This window comes from Mauremys mutica, chromosome 3 (assembly GCF_020497125.1).
Source record: "Mauremys mutica isolate MM-2020 ecotype Southern chromosome 3, ASM2049712v1, whole genome shotgun sequence".
NCBI classification, from domain to species: Eukaryota; Metazoa; Chordata; order Testudines; family Geoemydidae; genus Mauremys; species Mauremys mutica.
In genome coordinates, this window is record NC_059074.1 from 43,488,280 (window position 1) to 43,508,898 (window position 20,619).

General features: G+C 38.6%; 1 protein-coding gene across 1 annotated transcript in view; it reads right to left on the reverse strand.

The window, feature by feature from the left end:
* Positions 1–20,619, reverse strand: part of CSMD1 (CUB and Sushi multiple domains 1) — a 1,651,174-nt gene that overhangs the window by 286,477 nt on the left and 1,344,078 nt on the right. Inside the window, exon 32 of the mRNA XM_045010124.1 lies at positions 5,521–5,637. Coding sequence (XP_044866059.1) covers positions 5,521–5,637 — 117 coding nt within the window. The remainder of the gene's footprint in view (positions 1–5,520; positions 5,638–20,619) is intronic.

A 20,619-nucleotide genomic window follows, 5' to 3' on the forward strand; every position in this document is an offset into this window, starting at 1 on the left:
AGAAACAACTAGATTAATTGTGACTGATTCTTATTTGAGATATTGTACATAAGTCACATGTGTGTTATGCACACATAATGAATTAAGGTACAGTACAATACTCATTGGCTAGTTATTTTCAACTTCTTTTAAAATCTCTTTTCAATTGATTTGATATGGTCAAATAAATCTAAAAATAATGTACATGTCTCAGTGTGTAGCTGTAGAGATAATCTACGGAATGTCATGTTTGGTTTTAAGAAAAAAAACAAAATCTTTGAAAGTTACTGATATCCACCTCGAGGAATTTTATGTTTACCTAACTATGAGTTCTGGAGAGGAACATTTTGTAATAAATTCTTCAGTTGTATAAATGTGTCTCAATGTATACAGCTCTACTAGAACTGTATTATAATTGCTCTCTCAAGACACTAATAATTTGTAAAGCTTTGATGGATTTTTAAGTAAACATTTCAATGTTTTGTCCTTCTCCCTTGACTCTTTTCCTATCTTCCAAAGAAAGAAAACCACAGTAACATATCTTATTCCTGTTTGTACAGAACTCTAATCAGAAAAATATAGCATTTTACAATTTTTTCCTTAATCTAAATCACAAAACTACCACCACCCAAGGCATAGGCATTCAGATGTGTTTCCTATGGTGCACACTGTAATTTGTGAAATATGACAGTGAATCTTTTAAATATATTATCTGATTTAATCACTTTATTACAAGTGCAACATTTGCAAAATGCATTTTTTTAAATGATGTGTGTGATGTATAAGAATACATTTTCTAAAATAGGCAGAACAATATTTAATTTATTACATTTCTGCTATAGATTTCTTCCATGACAAACTAACCAAAGTATTGGTGTGTGTGAAATCTGCACATTGCTTGTATTTATGCATTTCTTAATTATTAATGTCATATAGACTGGAAGCATTACATTTTAGTAAGAGTGTGGGACTGGAAATCTGGAGACCTGGGAAGATAAATCACCTCCTCACTTTCTCCCTCTTCATCCTGGCTACTAAGAGAAAGGAGGTATTCATTTTGCCTTTCCCACCCCATCACTAACTTGTTAAGAATTAAGCTACTTTTCTCATTCCAACAACCAAGCAGCTGTTGGGTCAGGCTAGGCAAACTATTTTCTTACTAGCCCATCTTTTGAGAGAGATACAGAAGTTTCCTCTTCTGTTTGCCCTATGCCTGTGCTTAGAGTCATTCTTCCCTTTCCATTCCCCGATCACTTTCCAACTTTTCACTGATGCTTATCTGTCAGTTTCAGTTATTAACCCAGCTTCCATCCACACAACCTTCACACAACTTTCACTGTGACCAGCCTTCTCTTTATTAGTTCCTCCTGCCCCAGAAGATGATTCTTGAAATGGAGGGAGGTGAAGTGAAGCTGGAGCACTTTCATAGAAGAAAGGAGATCTTAGCAATGGAGAAAGTATATTGGAACTTGCTCCACCCCTAAATTGTGGCTCTCTTCTGAAAAAAACAGATATTATCAGAATTGTTTACTAACCTATCCTCAATTATACCAGTGAAAGCCCAGTAAAAGACAATAATACAAATTGGAGAACTACCTTTATTGGTGATAATGTATGAGATAGAAAGCATCAAACTTGACTGTGACCTGGCCAAACCTCTCAGTGACTCATCCCCAGCAGCCACCCTAAACCCTATACATCAGTTACTACGTTATATACTCCTGGACAATACCTACCTGCCTAAATTCCTAACTGAACTATTAGTTGGATTCATATGTATAAAATCTCAGACAAAGTTCACATGCCATAGTTCAAAGTCTCATATTCAAGAGCATGAAATAATTCAGAACAACTTCCAAAATGATTTCATAAGCAAGAAGCTAGAAACTGGACACACAACAAAAATGTTATGGCCACTTACATCAGAGTAAAATTTGTTCCAGGGAAATACTAAACTAAAAGCCTTAGAGTAAAATTATTCTACACAATCATTTATTGACTTCTTCTCCATTACTTTGAAATCAAAACCTCCTCAGAAATCTTTTAAGCAGAAATAACTTTTATGGGAGCACAACAAGACTGCAGCCATGTGAGTCACAAGTCGCCAGTGTTCTACTTGTTCTTTGCAGATGTTTCTTTATTCTGTTGAGCTAGGAATACGCAATACCTTCAATTTTACTAGTGACATTTTCCCATATATTTTTGTTTGTTTTTGGGGTATTGAATGTGGTGCAATGCTGAAAATAGATTTGCCAAAGAAGCCCTGGCAGCAGAAACTGATTATGCATCATTAGTAGTCAGAGTAAAAGCTGCACTTTTCAGTCCACCATTCTCTCTCTTGCACTAGTCTAGCTAGCAAGGGAACTGAAAGATGTGACAATCCCACAGAGATATTTTAGAGGATGAAGTTATTAACATAAATGAGCTATTAATGCAATGGAGAGCAGATTACAAGGTGAAAATTAAAGCTTTTGGTCCATAATATTTAAAAAAAATGACCGCTTTGAGCCAATTGCTGCTCTCAGTTACACAAATAGAAATTCAAATAATTCTAGTGTCTTCAGTGGAGTAACTATGACCGATTAGAGAATGGAAACAAAGGATATTTCATGGCAATATAATAAATTGGTGTTGCCATGGATTTGAGGAGAGTGGGAAGGGAGGTAGAATTTAGAAACTGCTGCTACAAAATTTTGTCCCCCGTACTATGGATTCTCGTTTAGGAAACATAATTTGACAATTAAAACAAAAGCTGAATGTTTTATCTAATTAATTATTATTATTATCATCATCATCATCATCATCGTCATCATCATTTATATTATCATAGCATCTAGGACCCCAGTGTGGTAGGCACTGTACAAACACAGAACAAAAAGCTAGTCCCTGTCCCAATCTACACTTACAATCTAAGTGTAAGAAAAGACACAACAGGCAGACAAAAAAGGGGAAACAATGAGAAAACATTGATCAGCATGATAAGATATGTTCTCACTATACCAGAAGCCTAAGCAGTTCTGGAAGGCATTAGATATGTTTTTCAACTTCCACAATGGCAGGGAATTTTGGATTTAAAATGCTATCCTCTTGTGAGGATATCTTGCAGGAAGCTGCTGTTAGCATTCTTGCTTAGTTAGTTTTAATATTTTTTTTCCTTTTGGTGTTTTTATTTTCATGTTTTATGGCTATTATTTGATAATAACTATTTCCTCTTAGCATAAAATTCATTAGTTTTAAATGTATTAACTACCTAAAGAGATCAACAACAGAACGAACGAACCGACACACATAATTTGAGGACTAGTTTGCTTCTTGTGCTTTCTTTTCACCACACACCAAAATCCTAAAGGTAACTTTTGAGATAATTTCAGTTGGAGCCTGGTTCTGGTTTGGCTCCATGTGGGTCTTCACTTGAGCCCGTTCCTTAATTCCACACATTCTAATAGGCTCTCCACCCTAATACACAAATTGCCCATTTCCCTGTGTTATGACCACCTCTCCCCCAGCATCCTATCATTCTAATTCCCCTCTACTCTTAAAAATGTGTTCTCTGGTCCAGAAAAGCATTATAAATGAATGCTTGGTTGGTCTGGTATGTAATGGAGTCTCTGTTGTAGAGACTCTGTTAGGTGATCTTATTTATCAAGGGAAAAATTGGGACACTGGGGTCCAGGCTGTCACAAGAAAGTAAGGGAGTCTGGTGGGAAAATGGAAAGAAAAAGGGGCACCCTCTTCCCTACCCTATACTGTCCTCATTACAGAATGAAAAACTAGGATACTTTAAATCTGCTGCATCAGGGAGCAGAAGCAGGCAGTACTATATTCTACCTCAATGGGGTTAACCTCAACAAAGTCTGCTTTCTGCCTTCTTCCTCTACTGCCTACCACCTCTGTGCTGCAGGAACAGAACTCTCCTTGTGGCAGTCAGGTGTACGCCAACTTCCAAGGACTGGACAGTCCCCCAGTGGCAGCAAATGGCAGTGTACTCTACATCAGCCACACCACACAGCGGTGACATTAATGGCAGGACTTAAACCCTACTGACCCATCATCACTGGTAGTAAACCTTAAGCATATGATAATGCAAACAGAAGGACCAGCACCCAGCAGAAAGAAAGTTCACTTAACAATTTTTCTTTAAAACTATGTGGACTCAATAACTAAGAGTGTCAAAGGAGTATAATAGGAGTTGATGGTAAGGATGTCAAAATCAGTTTGGAGAGGATTGAGCTAGGTAGGGGCTTACTGAACACAGGTTGAACACTCAAAGACAGAGGGGTGTTGACACAGATCACTGTTTTGGAGAAAACATGGTAGTGTCAAAAGATTAGATTTGGAAGGGCACATTACTAAATTATTATTACTATGTGTGATAAACCTTCCCTAAGATTTCAACCTGTGATTCTGTAATTACTTCTGTTAGCAGCTCTTCCAAATTCCTTAGTGGCAAAGCTGCTGAATCCTTACAGCAAAGATTTTGTGGCATATCATATGTATTAAATATATTAAACTGCTCTAAATCCAATTATTTGAAAGATTCATTTTTCAAGCCACATTTGATAAGTAAGAATTAAAGTGACAGCCATCCATCTTCTTCCTAGTTAGCTGTGCCCACAGGAGGGATAGCTCAGTGGTTTGAGCATTGGCCTGCTAAACCCAGGGTTGTGAGTTCAATCCTTGAGAAGGTCATTTAGGGATCTGGGGCAAAAACTGGTCCTGCTAGTGAAGGCAGGGGGCTGGACTCAATGACCTTTCAAGGTCCCTTCCAGTTCTAGGAGATTGGTATATCTCCAATTATTACCTTTATTAGTAGTGGGACTGGCTTTATTGAAGGCCGTACCTGCAAACTTTCTAACTCCAATCAAACATGCTTTAGAGATACTGTACAATTATTTTGATACACTGCAAAAATCAGATAACTTAGTTGAAAACAATGAGGAGTCCAGTGGCACCTTAAAGGTGAACAGATTTATTTGAGCATAAGCTTATGCCCAAATAAATCTGTTAGTCTTTACGGTGCCACCAGACTCCTCATTGTTTTTGTGGATACAGACTAACACAGCTACCTCTCTGATAATTTAGTTGGTGGTTATTTTATAAACTTTTCTGGAGATCTCACTTAGATAAAGTTTTGGCTTTTGTATTTGGTATTATACTTACCGGTATATTATGTATTGCTTCTTACCTACTGATTTACTGTGTATGCATGAACCCTGATGAATGATTATGCCATGATGATAAATGATGTAATCAGTGAAATAGTTCATGATTTTCTTGGATAACAGACTTAGACCATTCTTAGATGGATTCTGTTGATTATCCTGGGGCAGACGGGATGGTGAAAACCTTTTAATCTATTCCTGGATCAAGAGTATGCATGTTCTCGCTAAACAATTTGCAACACTGCAAAAAGTTAACCCTCATTGTTGCATGCGAAACAAGAAGTTTCATTTTTCTTAGAACTATTTCTAACCTGTAAATAAAATCAACCTTAGAATAAATGAGTTAGTGAGCCATAAATCAGTAAAACCAAATTCTTACCGAATTCCTTAGGTACAGTTATAGAATAATGACAAGTCTGCCCAGCAGTATAATTATGTGGATAATTTGGTGATAAAACCACACCATCTGATCCAGTATACTGGCCTCCACAAGGAGCTGAAACAGAACAGAAACAAAAACATCATCCTTAATTCCATCTGCTACTATCTATGGTGTCCCAGCATGAAACTGCGAAATGCAGCAACTGTAAAGTGACATTTTTGGTAATTTTGTTTTTTCTATGGCACCAGATACAATGGTCTTTGTTAGGAAACTACCGGTATATTTATCAAAGCATCTATTAAAATGAATGCACGTTTTACACAATGACATTAATTGTACAGTTCTGTGAAAATAAATTATTCCATTGGGAGAAACTATGAAAACAAAACTGAAAAGCTTGTTTTCAAAGTGTAATCTAAATAAAATCTCAGCAAAGACTTGCTACTTATTATTTAGATTCCATCAGCACCTATACTGTGCTAGATGCTTTCCAAACATAGATTAAAATATAGTCTTGGCACCAAAGAGGCTAGAGTCAAAAATCGTTTCGTATTTTTCATCAATGCTAAATAAAAAAGAATTAATAATTTATTGAAGGAAATTCTTTAAAGTTACAGAAATTAAATTTGGCCTAGAAAAATGAATATAAGAATCTATTAGTGTACCAGGCCAGAGATATTGTAAAAACCCAGGGCCAAATCCTGCTTTCAGTTACTCTGTGCAAGTGGGCTGCCATAGTTATACTGACAGGATAAAATAGTCACAAGAAGACAGAAAAGGAGAGAGTATGTGATTTTGGACAAGTGGCCAACACGAACAGAAAGTGGATTTTATCAGACTGATACATGTTTCCTTATTTTTGTATGCAACTGCAGAAGTATCCTCTACCCAACACACGCTACCCTCTTTCCCAACTCCTCAGTCAAATAACTGTTCAGAGATCTTAGACTTAAATATGAAACTTCCTAAAGAAAGCTGTATATAAAACATAAAATACATTTATAACAATTATTTTATCTTCTCAATAGCACAAGTGATAAAACATTTCATTTTAATAGTATATAATTTAGATAGTATATTGTTATTTATGACATTTAACAAATACTAAAATATGGAGATTTTGCAAGGATTAAAAGGTTACCGTTACACTGGAATTTTGCCACTCTAATTTCAAAGGACCAGTAACAGTCAGAAACTCATAAATTACATTTTCTTTGAAGGGTTTATTTAAATTAAAGAGTCTGACATTAGTTCCAAAATAGTCACATTGTTTTGATTCCTAAGGTTGGTAAGTGCTCCTGGCAGCAGTGCATAATGTGAACAAAATATTTTCTACTCTGTGGAACTAAGCAATTCAAGAATATTTGTGTTTGTTGTTTATAATTCCTTCTGCACAACAGATGACCTTTTAACAATGCTGCAACTTAGTTTTTGAGTACTGAGTGATTGGTTTCAGTATCCAGAATCCCTCAAAAGGCACTTTATATTAAAAGATAAACTTTTTGGCATGTAAACCTTGAAAATGTCCTTTAAACAAAACACCACACTTTTTCTTAGGAAAATGACTAGTGACTGAGAAGGCTATGGGCATGCTCAGCCACTACCACCACAACAGCAAATGGGTGCCTTGAGAAATGTTTGTTCCAATATTGCAAACTCTGCAAACTATTGCTCCAAAATCTCTTTTTATGTGACTATATATTTGTGCTGTTCGCAGATCTTTTGAAGTTTACTAATCTTACATCCCAGGCACCAATGATGGGACCTTTTGCCTCCAGCTGCCTACTGTATAACAGATTTTTCAAATCACATAACTATCAGCTATGCTGAAATCAAGTTCATATAATATTAGAAGTATGGAGGAGGCAGAGAAATGTGAATCAATGTGCTCAACAAGAGACATTTGGGATTGACCAGTACAAAGCGGCTGTCCTTTAATCTGTTGAAAAGGAGGAGATGGAAATAATGGCTAAATATAGAATGGGGGAAAACCGGCTTGGTGGCAGCACTGCTGAGAAGGGCCTAGGAGTTGTGGTAGATCCAACCTCAACATGAGTCAGCAATGCAATGCTGATGCAAAAAAATCAAATAAAATTTTAGGTTGCATTAACAGAGGCATAGCATTCAAGTCACCGGAGGCGATAGTACTGCTCTAATTCAACACTGGTTAAGCTTCAGCTGGAGTTCTGTGTCCAATTCTGGGTCACCAACATATAGAAAGGATATAGAGAAACTGGAAAGGATTCGGAGGTGAGTGACAAAGATGATCAAAGGGATGGAATGCAAGCCATATGAGCAAAGAGTGCCTCGGGAGGTTGTGGAAACTCCTTCACTGGAGGTTTTCAAAAGGAGGCTGGAGAGCCATCTGTCTTGGATGATTTAGACACAATAAATCCCCCATCTTGGCAGTAGGGGCAGACTAGATGACCCTTGTGGTCCCTATTAACCCTAAAAGGCAGCTGAAGGGGAAAAAAATGTTAAAATTTATCTGGCTGAAAAGAGGAGTGGGTTAGGAAAACACAGAATCTGTAAAAGCCTAAATTTCAATACAGTACTTATATGTAGGCCAGTGGTTTTCAACCTTTTTTCATTTGTGGATCCCCAAAATATTTCAAATGGAAGTGCAGACCCCTTTGGAAATTCAACCTGTGTTCTGTGGACCCCCTACTATAGAAGTTTTAGACTGAAAACTGGCTGAACAGAATTCAACTATTAATGTTGCATGTGCTCGGCACCGCATTTGACGCAGCATGAGAAAAGGTGCTAAACTGTTAGCTTCTATAGTAACAACATTTCCGGGTTTTGACCTATAGGTTTGGGTATTCACATACTTTTGACTGATCATAAAAATGAAATGCCCTTTCTGGGATCTGAAACTGTATTTTCACTGTCACCTTTCGCAGGCCACTTAGACATAATCTACAGACCCCCAGGAGTCTGAGGACCACAGGTTAAAAATCACTGATTTAGGCAAAACAGTAACATATCAAAGATTGGAAGCAGAAAAAAATTATTCTCAACAGATAATTTTCAAACTTTTAGAAAAGGAAGTCAGTCCTCTAAAGTAGAAAGGAAGAAGACTTGTTGTCTAATCAATAGCAAAAAGTAACAACCTTTAGTATTTAAAAAAGAAAGATCAGTTCAACTATAGACCACTTGATTCTCAGCAAGTATTTGCAAGAAAGTCATGTAGAAATTATTTTGTTCAAAGGTCCTTAAATATTCAAGCAAAGAAGGCAAAACCCACATACCTGATCGGTGTATCAAAATGTGCAATGACTCAGGTAATGTTATATTTCAGCTGATTTGTTTTTGCAGCATAATCCATATTATATATAATTATCATAGTGAAGGATGGAAAGGACAGAACAGTAATTAACCATGTTAAATTAGAGAATATATACTGAACGAAACTAAAGATGTTGAAACTATGACAAAATGTCTGTACATCTGAATGTACGGACAACATTTAGCTGGAGATCTACTGAATGATAAGTATGTTTTAACTACAGTGACAAAAGATGGTGAAGTAAGACTTTAATTCAGACATCGAACTTTAAAGTCCTTTTGGCTTTTAGAAAGGATGAGTAAAAATAGATTTAAAAAATCAGACTTTTTATTTATATTTGATTTTTAGATAATCAAATATGGATTTTTTTAAATAAATCTGATTGAAATTATTGCAACATATATTAAATTCTAAGTGTTTTATTATCTATTAAAGTCATTTAAATTAAATTAAAATAATATTAAACAATACAAATTTGGTGCTGAAGTTTTAAAGAAAGTCAGAGCACTGAACTGGTGGAAGTAACTGTTTAAATATCTATAACCACCATTTGTTGTAGTGACAAAACCAGTTTTTGACAATAGTAGTCTCTTTTGCAGGTGCAAAGATAATATTTTCTTCATTTCAGTTTATTCAACAAGTTTACCATGAGTAGCTCTCTGAAAGTTAAGAGACCAACTGGGGATTGAAAATGCAGAAAAGCTGTTTGTTTGTTTGTTTAATTTTCAATTTGTGCATTAAACTAGGTGCAAAAGTAGCTCCTAGTTCTGAAATCTTGACTGGAAATGGTGACCAGAAACAATCAGTTCTGTTTAATAAATCAGTTTTAAATGAAAAATATGATTTAATATACTTTTTGATACATTTTTTTCTTATGTATCCAGCACATTTAAGGTAGTTGTATTTAAATAAAAAAATCCTAAAGGAAATAAAACACAACACCAAACAATTTTTAAATGCTGTTATTTTTGCATATTAATTTAATTTGAATTTCCATTCAAATAGAGCTTGGTGCAAATCATGAGTAAAACAATTAATCGTCTAATAAGTAAGAAATCCTTCACCACTTTCCAACATAATAAAAACTGTAAAAATTAATAACCCGGATAAGTGCAAGTTAAGCCATATAACTGCTTAAATAAATGTGTATAGATATAGCGTATCCTCCTGGTGAGCAAAAGGAAGCCCCAAATTTAGTGTGAAGGCTATATTTAGATGTAAGTCAACATGTTTTAATTCTTAAACCAACTAAAGACTCAGCCTTTCTATAGGAAAATACAAAGAGTAGAAAAACAAAACAAGATTGAAATCAATGATTTAAATCAAGATTTCCTCTTGCTAATTTAAATCATAACTAAAATCAGTGATTTCAACCAATCAACCAAAATCAGCTGCTTTCAGAGCACTAAAGAAGCTCCTTAGCATAATCACAGCTCTTCAACCTATTTTTCCGGCAATCAATATAAGTGCCATGATTCTATCCCCTTTTGGTCCACTCAGATCCCTGAGTATATGGCAATCTAATCATTATTGCAATATCTATTTTAAATCAAACAACTGATATGAAAAGTTGTGGGAAGAAATTAGTGTGGTTGAGCTCACATCAGCAGCTTTTGGAACCCAAACAGCCCAGGCAAAATTTTGCAGACATAAAACAACAACTGCATTAAAGGTATTTCCTTTTAGGGAAAGTATATCATATTGCCACTTCCTATCCTTCTGCTTTCCTTCACTTCATCTTTCCAGCATGGACCAGAAAAATTGTTTTTTTTTAAACTTTTAAAAAATTCCAACTTTATTTACAGGTTATGTACTGAAAATTTGGGGCATATAAAACAAAGAGGTTCAGCCTCTGCTTTAAATATATAACAGAATGAGGCCTTAACTATGGCATTGCAACAGCTTTTCCATAATAACACCTTAGAAACAAATAAACATACATATAATGTATATTGTATTATTTGAGAAATAGTGTCTGGCCATTTAATTAAAGTACTAAATCATAATGAAGAAGAAAAAGAAGATGGATTGAGGCTATGTATGCAACCTGAACTTAACCATTTGATTAGGTCTGGGTGCTTTTTTCCTGTGAGCTTAACATTCTTTCCAAGTTTTTTCTCTCTCTCTCTCTCTCTCTCTCTCTCACACACACACACACACACGCGCACATGCACACACACGCACACTATTTCATCAGCACAACAATCCAGGCATAATAGCATCTCTATGTCATTAATATAATAATTGATCAAATATTATGGTATTTTAAATGGAGGGATATGTAAGTTTCAGGCCTCTACTTTTCACACCTAAAATGAAGGTCTAAGATTACAAAACCATCTCTGTGTTTTCACAAACATTACTATCAAAATAGACTCAGAGGAGCACCACACATCTAGGTGATTGCTGATATAACCACCAAGCAATAATTACAAACAAAGAAAAAAATCTTTCAGGAGATCATTTTTCAAAATAATTGAATCACTCAACTCTTTCTTCAAAATAACTAATGTGCATACTATTGTTTCATGATCCCTTCACACTCAGAAGATAATAATGCACTAAAACAAGGAGTCTGGTGGCACCTTAAAGACTAACAGATTTATTTGGTCATAAGCTTTCGTAGGTTGCATCTGAAGAAGTGGGTTTTTTACCCACGAAAGCTTATGCCCAAATAAATCTGTTAGTCTTTAAGGTGCCACCGTACTCCCTGTTGTTTTTGTGGATACAGACTAACACGACTACCTCCGTGATACTTGACAGCAACACTCTATTTACACTTGGTTCACATTTTCAAGGTTTTCTCCATGAGAAGCCAGACACTTCTTTAAAAAATTAAATCTTAGATTCTGCAAAACTTGAATATGCCATGCAAATTACAAAAGTATATTAAACAAGCTGTCTAGAATTTGCAGGCCATGTGTTTGACACCACTCTGCTTGGCGCCAATGAATATACTGAGTGAAAATGAAGAGCTTTGTAGTGTATGGTTATACAGATATATAAAAAAGAAAAACAAAGTAACAGGAGCTATGTCATGGAGCTATGACAGAGAGAGACTGGAGAGAACAGGAACTCTTACAGCTGTGAAGTGCAGCAGATATTTAAAGCTGGAGAAATGTCAGTTTAAGATGAGAGCTAGTCATGGTGGAGGTGGGAGAACAGTGGAAGATAATATTACTGCAACATACTTTATAGAATTCAGAACTCGGATTATAGGTCCCACAAATTCTCAAATACATAATCTGTAGGCTTGCAGATTTGTCTTACTGGACAAATGTATTCTATCATGTCATGAAAATACATTATTACATTGGAATGTGATGAGAGGCCAGAATGACTGCACCACAACTAAAGTGGGGCAGAGTTTGTCTGGGGCTTATCCAAGGAAGAGCAACTCTGCTTTATGGAGCAGCGGGGGAGAGATGAGGAAGGAGGTAAGAAACTGCTGTAAAAAGGTGCTCGGTGGTCAGCTTTGCAGCAGTGACTCACCCCCCACCCCTGGAATGTGCATAAAGGTACAAAACCTGGTTGGGGCAAGTCTCTTTGCTCCACGCAGTGAGGAAGCCAGCACCCACCCTCCCTCCACTAGTGGAGGCAAATGGCAGTCTTCGTTAGGACTTGCTGTGGGCTTTACGCTAGTTGCCCCTTTTAAATGGGGGGCTGGGAAGGAATTTTTCCCGCACCACCAAAATTGGCTTCAGTGGAGTGTGGTTTTTTCACCTTCACCACAGCAGATGTGAGGGGAGACCTTTACTGGTGAGAAGAAAAGGTTTTAGGCCATATGTCACAACTTTTGTAAGGTTGGGCAGATGTTCAGTGCAGGTACTCCATAGGGAGGGCAGCCAGTGACCAGATAAATGGCCTGGTAAAGGACTTAAAAGGAGATACTGGATAATGGAACAGAACAGGGGAAGGGGTTGGGGACTCCTATGATTGGTACGGCAGGGAGCCAAACCCTCCTCCCCTACCCCGTTCTCATAGACCTCCTTAACCCTCTTACAAGGGAGGTGGATGGTAAGGTCCAAGCCATGGGTTGACTGAGGGACCTGGATGGAAACAAAGTGGGGCTGGTGGAAGCCCCAGAGAATTGATTTGAATAAGCATGGGTTTGCCAGCACTGTACACTTTATTTGCTGGGTAGTCCCAGACATCTATATAATAAAGTTGCAGCCTGATTAAAACCCATAACAAGTCTCCTGTCCTTCTTGCGGTGTACCCAGACAATACACTTTGGATTGCTTTTGTGGTGTCCTGTCAAGCTTGCTTGCTGGAGACTATTTACCCCATGAAACTTAGAAGGATCACACAAAAGATGGGCTGGTTGGTAAGAGTAGCATACTGATTTCAACCCAGATTTCAGAATCATTCCTGACTGTCAAGTTTCCTGCAGCCACATGTGAAACTTTTAAAACGCTGAGTTTCTTTTAAAACACCATCCAAGGCCAGCACTTTAAAACTAAAACAGGTATTTTAAAGCTTCAAGAACAGAAGGAATGAACCTAAGGGCTTGGCTACACTTGTGAGTTACAGCGCATTAAAGCAGCCCCTGGCGCACTAGCTCACTCCCCATCCACACTGGCAAGGCACGTAGAGTGCTCTGACTCCGTGGCTACAGCACTGCTGGTACTCCACCTCGGTGAGTGGAATAATGTTTGCTGCGCCCCTGCTGGAGTGCCGCAGTGCCAGTGTGGATGAGGTGTTGCATTACTGTGCTCTGATCAGCCTCCGGAAATATCCCATAATCCCCTTAAGTCAAGTGACTTGTTTTGAACTCACTGTAGGAATGCGGCTATGCCATTTGAAAGCTCTGTTTCTGAAGCCAGCTGCTTATCTACTCTGAGACAGATAAGTGTAGAATGCTGTGTCTGAGAGAGAGAGGCGGGTGGGCGGGGGGGGGAGGGGGTCTGCTGCTGTCTGAACTTACAAGACAGAATGCTGACATGCTCTCAGCCCCCCCCAACCCACTCTCTCTGCCCCCACAACACACTCCTTCTCACACTCCACCCCACCCCAATCCCATTTGAAAAGCAGGTTGCAGTCACTTGCATGCTGGGATAGCTGCCCATAATACACTGCTCCCAATGCTGCTGCATGTACCGCAAATGTGGCCACGCCAGTGCACAAGCAGCTGTCAGCATGGACAGACTGCAGCGCTTTCCCTACTGCACTCTGCGAAGGTGGGTTTAACTCACAGTGCTCTACATCTGCAAGTGTAGCCATGCCCTTGAGGACTGTGGTCTAATGAATCCTGTGAATCACTGAAAAAAATGTAATTTGTTGTGCAAGTCTGCTATGCTAATTAACTACATTCATTCCTGTTTAATTTATTTTTATGGTAATATTTTAAAGGGAAAAAGGGTAGGGGGAATCAACCACATATAAGTGCATAATAGTTAAAAACAGACATTAGGTCTTTTCTGATATGATATAGTAAAAAGTAGTCATTTTTATAGCTCATTATTTACTTGATAGCCCTTAATGAAGCCATTAAAGACTTATCTTCTAAACATATAATTATTTACATCATTATTTAATCCACAGTCTACAATGAAAGACCTACTTAGGATGTGTTTTATTTGCTGATCACTGAACTGATAAATCATGACATGGTCTATATGAGAGATTTTTTCAGAAGCCAAAGTACAAATAGGTTCATATTATAGATTCATCGTGCTACAAAATGTTATTAAAATCCTGTTTTTATTTTGGAAGGTACAAAAGCACATTTTGGGGTTTAGTATTCTTAACACTCCAAAACTACTGAATTGATTTGTTTTCAACTAGGTATACAAGTGACATTCCAGACCATCACATGAACAGACATTTTCAACTTTTAAAAATGGAAGACAGTTTTATGGGTGAATTAACATTCTGAAAGTTGATGGTTATAATGGGAATTATTACATATTTTTAACTATAGTGGCATGTATTGTGCCAATATGATATTTCAGTTTCACCTCAGTCACATAAACTTGCTAGGCCCACTGATGGATTGAAACTTCTCATCTTCTAAAGTTACAGCTGGACTTATAATGTTTAGCTGCCTGGCTCTTGGAAAGTGGCCTCTGTATTACAACTGGCAGAGTCAGCAGGATCACAGCAGACCACTTCTCATCAAGGATGAAAATTAAGGCATGGTATATGCAGGGAATGGAGGAAGCTGTTCATATGTTGGCTGAGCAGCGGCAGTGGACCCAGGCAATCCTATGCTTCTGCAGTAGAAGCTGCAGTGGCAGCAGCAGAAGGTGAAGTGGACCCAGCAGCTATGGCAGGGAGAAAGGGGGAGAAAGATCCAGCAGTATTTTAAATATGGGAAGTCTGGACATAAGAGAGTGGAGTACCCCAGTTGGCAGTGGGAGCAGTCAAAGCAGGCTTTGGGAAGAGACACTCCATATAAGAACATAAGAAAGGCCGTACCGGGTCAGACCAAAGGTCCATCTAGCCCAGTATCTGTCTACCGACAGTGGCCAATGCCAAGTGCCCCAGAGGGAGTGAACCTAACAGGCAATGATCAAGTGATCTCTCTCCTGCCATCCATCTCCATCCTCTGACGAACAGAGGCTAGGGACACCATTCTTATTCATCCTATTTAATAGCCATTTATGACTCCAAGGGCTGGTCTACAATGTGGGGGAGGATCGATCTAAGATACGCAACTTCAGCTATGTGAATAGCGTAGCTGAAGTCGAAGTATCTTAGATCAAGTTACCTACCGTCCTCACGGCGCGGGATCGACGTCCGCGGCTCCCCATGTCGACTCCGCTACCGCCGTTCGCGTTGGTGGAGTTCCGGAGTCGACAGGAGCGCGTTCGGGGATCGATATATCACGTCTAGATGAGACGCGATATATCGATCCCCGAGAAATCGATTGCTACCCGCCGATACGGCCGGTAGTGAAGACATACCCCCAGGGTGGTCCAGAAGTGGAAGGGCCAGCTACTGTGTTTTGAATTTTTACAGCTGGGGCATTTTAGGAGGGTCTGCCCCTTTAAGAACTGTAAAATTATACAAGGGGGAAAAAGGCGCCACTGGCCAATTAGAAGGTGTCCCCTAAGTGGCATTCAAGATGTGTCAGATGGGGACAAGGCAGGACGAAGATACCTTTTAAGAGGCATCTCAGATGTGGGAAGAAAGGACGTGCTAAAGACTTGTCCTAATGAGGTCCAGGATTTTGGTAAAGAGAAAGAGAAGGTTGTTAAGAAGGGAAAGATCTAGGAGACTGAAAGAGAGTCAAAGGAGGGAGCTGTTGTTTGTGTGCTCTTGGAAGTAAGTCAGCCCCCTGTGCCTGATGCAAGAGAAATAGGTGGGGCACATCTCCTGCTAATGAGTAGAAATTAGAAACATTTATGGGTAGAAATTTGGGAAGAGGTCTCAGTGTTACCCTTCTTTGTATAATTTGGCATAAAATGGCCCTGCCCTAAGTGCCTAGATCTCACCCACACTTCTAGTGGCTGTAATTACTACCCAAAATGCCACTTTAATGAACAAATCAAAGGAGAGAACATTGCTAGAGGCTCAAAAAGTGGTCCCATCGATTCCAGTAGAACAATATTTAGAACCCAAATTGGAGTAGGTTGTCTGATTCAGGGACAGACTCTGATAAGGCCCTTAAGGAATCTGACTACCGTGGGTGAGAGAAAACTGAGCATTACAGAATTGGAGAGTGGTTAGCTAAGGTGGCTGATGACCCTCAGAGAATTCACAGACAATCCAAATATTTTTAATTTTAATATATAATTCAGTATGTCTAGGATCTGCATCTGAAAAGAATGCAGCTGAAATAAATCCATTTAGCAGAGGATGTAGCTGTGGTGGAGTCTTTTCTATTATTAATAAGTAATTATATTTTGGACTTCTGATAAGCAATTCTTCTCTAATGTTGTCAATCCATGCTGTAAGGGGTATGGAAGTTCAGTCCATGTGGAGAATTTGGCTTTTCTTCGGCAATATGAAGTCAGACTGGAGAGGCAGAAGGATTAAGCGTTGAAATCAGAGGTTCATTGTATCCAAAAAACAAAACTGTCTTGGCCTGTCTGGATCTATCATTATCAACTTTGCTGTACCCTGTCTTAGATTTCTACTAAGTCTTGGAATAAATTCATTTAGTTTCTCTGCAATGGCCTTATCATCCTTGAGCTCTCCTTTAGCATCTCGATTGTCCAGTAGCCTCACTGGTTGTTTAGCAGGCTTCCTGCTTCTGATGTAGGGTGACCAGACAGCAAGTGTGAAAAATTGGGACAAGGGGTTGGGGGTAATAGGAGCCTATATAAGAAAAAGACCCAAAAATCAGGACTGTCCCTATAAAATCGGGACATCTGGTAACCCTATTCTGATGTAGTTAAAACAAATTGCTATTACTTTTTGAGTCTTTGGCTAGTTGTTCTTCAAATTCTTTTTTGGCCCTCCTAATTCTATTCTATTTTCACACTTCATTTGCCAGAGTTTATGCTTCCTTCTATTTTCCATTCTATTTTTCCTCTATTTTCCTTTTTAACTTCCACCTTTTTGTCTATCACTGCTTCTTTTACTTCATTTTTAACCATGGTGGCACTTTTTTAGTTCTCTTACTATGCTTTTTAATTTGGGGTGTACATTTAAGTTAACCTCTATTATGGTGTCTTTAAAAGAATTTCCATGCATCTTGCAGGAATTTCACTTTTGGCGGTGTACCTTTTAATTTCTGTTTAACCTCCTCATTTTTGTGTAGCCCCCCCCTTTCTGAAATTAAATACTACAGGACTGGGCTGCTGTGGTGTTTCCCCCACCACAGGGATGTTAAATTTAATTATATTATGGTCATTATTGCCAAGTGGTCCAGATATATTCACCTCTTGGATCAGACCCTGTTCTCCATTTAGGATTCAATCAGGAGGTTGATATGTGGGTGAGTAGTAATCTTGTCAATGATGTCTTAAGAGAGGCAGAATTACAGGTAGGTAATTGTTCCTTCTTTGAATATTCCAATATTGACCAGAATCCTGCTCTTATAAATTCAGAAGCGATAGGGGAGTCTCCACAAAACTACAGATTATCCAGTCACAGAAGAAAAAGGAATCATATGAGGCAGTTTCACATATCCAGAGAGAATTGTGTAGGCTTCTCAAATCCCCTTCCAGAAAAGGAAGTCGGACAGATGGGAGAAAATTCTGAACAGCTGAGGAATGACTAGTGGCAGGGCTGCATGGTCCTCAAAAAGGGGTCAAATGAGACATTTCAAAGTGCTAAGCAGATATAAGAAAGGTAATATGTTCCATGACATTAGAACATATTTAAATGTTGGAAAAGGCCTTTTTGAAGTGATACAGAAGATTTGATTATACCAGATATCTTACAAAATGTTGTGTCAGATTAATAAAAAAAAAGGCTACACGAACATCCTCCTCAAGAAAAACTGGTCATCAGAGAAAAATCTTCCAACTGTATGATGGCTTCCATTAGGTGATAGCTCAAGACCCAATCCAATTTTGTGCATGAGGCAAGGCTGCAAATGTGTAAATAAATCTTGGTTACCCCTATAGAATTTTGTCCACAGGAGAAGAATGATTGACCATTAATGGATGATAATGGGAGCAAGAAACCTAACTGGAATTTTGGATGGAGCTAAATAAATTTATAAAAGAGATTATGTGATGTGGTTACCTGTGATAGCAGGGGAGTGGGTCGATGACCTAGGGGCTCCCTTTCAGTCCTATTTTCTTTATGATCTTAATACATATTCAGAAACAAATTATTCAGTGGATAACTATTAATTCAATATCATCACTAGTTTGTCTTTACTTATACATTAAGCAAGGTCTGTCTGTAACATAATATTATATTGGTGTTTGATCTATAGGAGATCACAAATCTCACTGAAGCTGCTGGGCATGCCGGTCACTTTCTATTCAGGCTAAATGAGGGGACAACTTAATGTTTAGTGATAACTGAAGCAATCAAACCACCACCCAAAGATCAGACAGAATGCAAACACAGGGGCTAGGGATTGCTTTGATTGCATCTCTCTGTGTATGACCGTCTGTGTGGGTCCGAAACAACCAGAAAAAAACGCAGAAAAATGCAGAAAGAGAAGCATTGGCACTGTGGCCTTGAGAAAAAGCTAAGAAAGAGAACTTTATGGACAGAGTGCTGGCTAGAAAGAGACTTAAATTCTAAGAAAGGAAACTGCCTCCTATTGTTTGATTTCTACTGTGTTCTGGGAAACAGAATTTTGTGTACATTCTTTGTAAATAAACATGATTGCACTAAAGAAATACCTGTCTCCCTCCTCAATTTCTCTTCCTAACTGGAACAACCTGATACTACTCTATTTACAAGAAGAATGGGACTCCATCATTGTAACTATTATTTATGGAGTGATATAACTTGAGCCTTTTCTACACTGCTACTTTTCAGCACTGTAACTTTCTTGCTCAGGGGTGTGAAAACACACACACACATATCACTGCAAGTTTCAGCGCTGTACAGTGGCAGTGTAGACAGTGCACCAGTGCTGGTAGCTATTCCCCTCATGGGGGTGGGTTTGGTTGGTTTTTTTTTACAGCTCTGGGAGAGCTCTCTCCCGACGCTGGTGCCATGACTACACAGCCATGTTAAAGCACTGCCGTGGCAGCGCTTTAGCATTGCTAGTGAAGAAATGCCCTAAGAAGTTAGGAATGGGGAAGTTCAACTAACCAACCCCTATAGTTACTAAAATGGCTAATTTCCCAGAGAATCTAAGAAAGGTGTCATTTTGAAAAGTTTAAAACAGAATGGAAGGGAAATCAGAGAAGGCAGTTACAAGTAATGAGGGTATGAAATACCCTGTGAATCGATAATAGTCTGAGCTGTAGTAAGGTAAAGGATCCATCTATCCTAAAATAGGTATGGTGTAAAGAGGATAATATGTTACAACCTGGACCAGTCCTGCTCTCTGAACAGACTCCAGTCTGTTACAGTTGATACAATCACTGAGTCCCATATGCTTCCAAGCCCCTGGGTTGTGGGTAGTGACTAATCACCATTCCTAGCTGTGGATCTTTCAAGCACACTCCTACATACAGACCCACTGTCTGATCCCTTCCTTGGGCAGAGGGATCCCACAGTCCAGCCACCTAGATCCTGGAATCAATATCACAATTCTCCCATGCCCCCAAATGCTTAGAGTATACCAGAGACAATGTGGTAGTAAAGCCAGGAACTCAGGCTAAATAAAGGATTTCTTAATCTCAAAAACTTTACTCCAAAAAAAAAAAAAGTACAACAGAGTTACACATCAGAGTGGGTGGGGACTGTAGAACAGTCCTGAATGAACCCCAAGGTCAGAGCTCACCCCGCCTGAGAGTCCTGGTCAGCATCCTTAGTTGATGCAGAGTCTCTCCTGCCTTCTCATATCTCCATTCAGTCTGCTTACATGGGGCTATGAAATGGCCCCCTGTTTAAAAAGTCTCTAACAATCTCTGTGCTATCTCTGCCATTCAAAGCTCCAGCTCCCTGCTCCAGTTGGCTAGTGTGTAGAGAGTCCATTGCTTCAAAGGATTGGCTTCATCACTGAGACATTCCAAATCAATGGCCATTGATGGCTCTCCCATTTTTAGCCCTCTTTGAGATGTCCCTCACCCTAGCATGAATGGTATGTCTAGAGTAGAGTAACCTTGTGTGGATTTGACTGGTTTTCAACACGACCTGGATATCTTAAGACAAGATGGAGGTTACATTGCAAAGTGAAAGTTTCAGGGATAGTTACAATCAAAATGGTGTTCACCAAACAAAATGGAGTTCACAATTTGACACGGACATACCTCCAATCTTTCACATTATCTGCACAC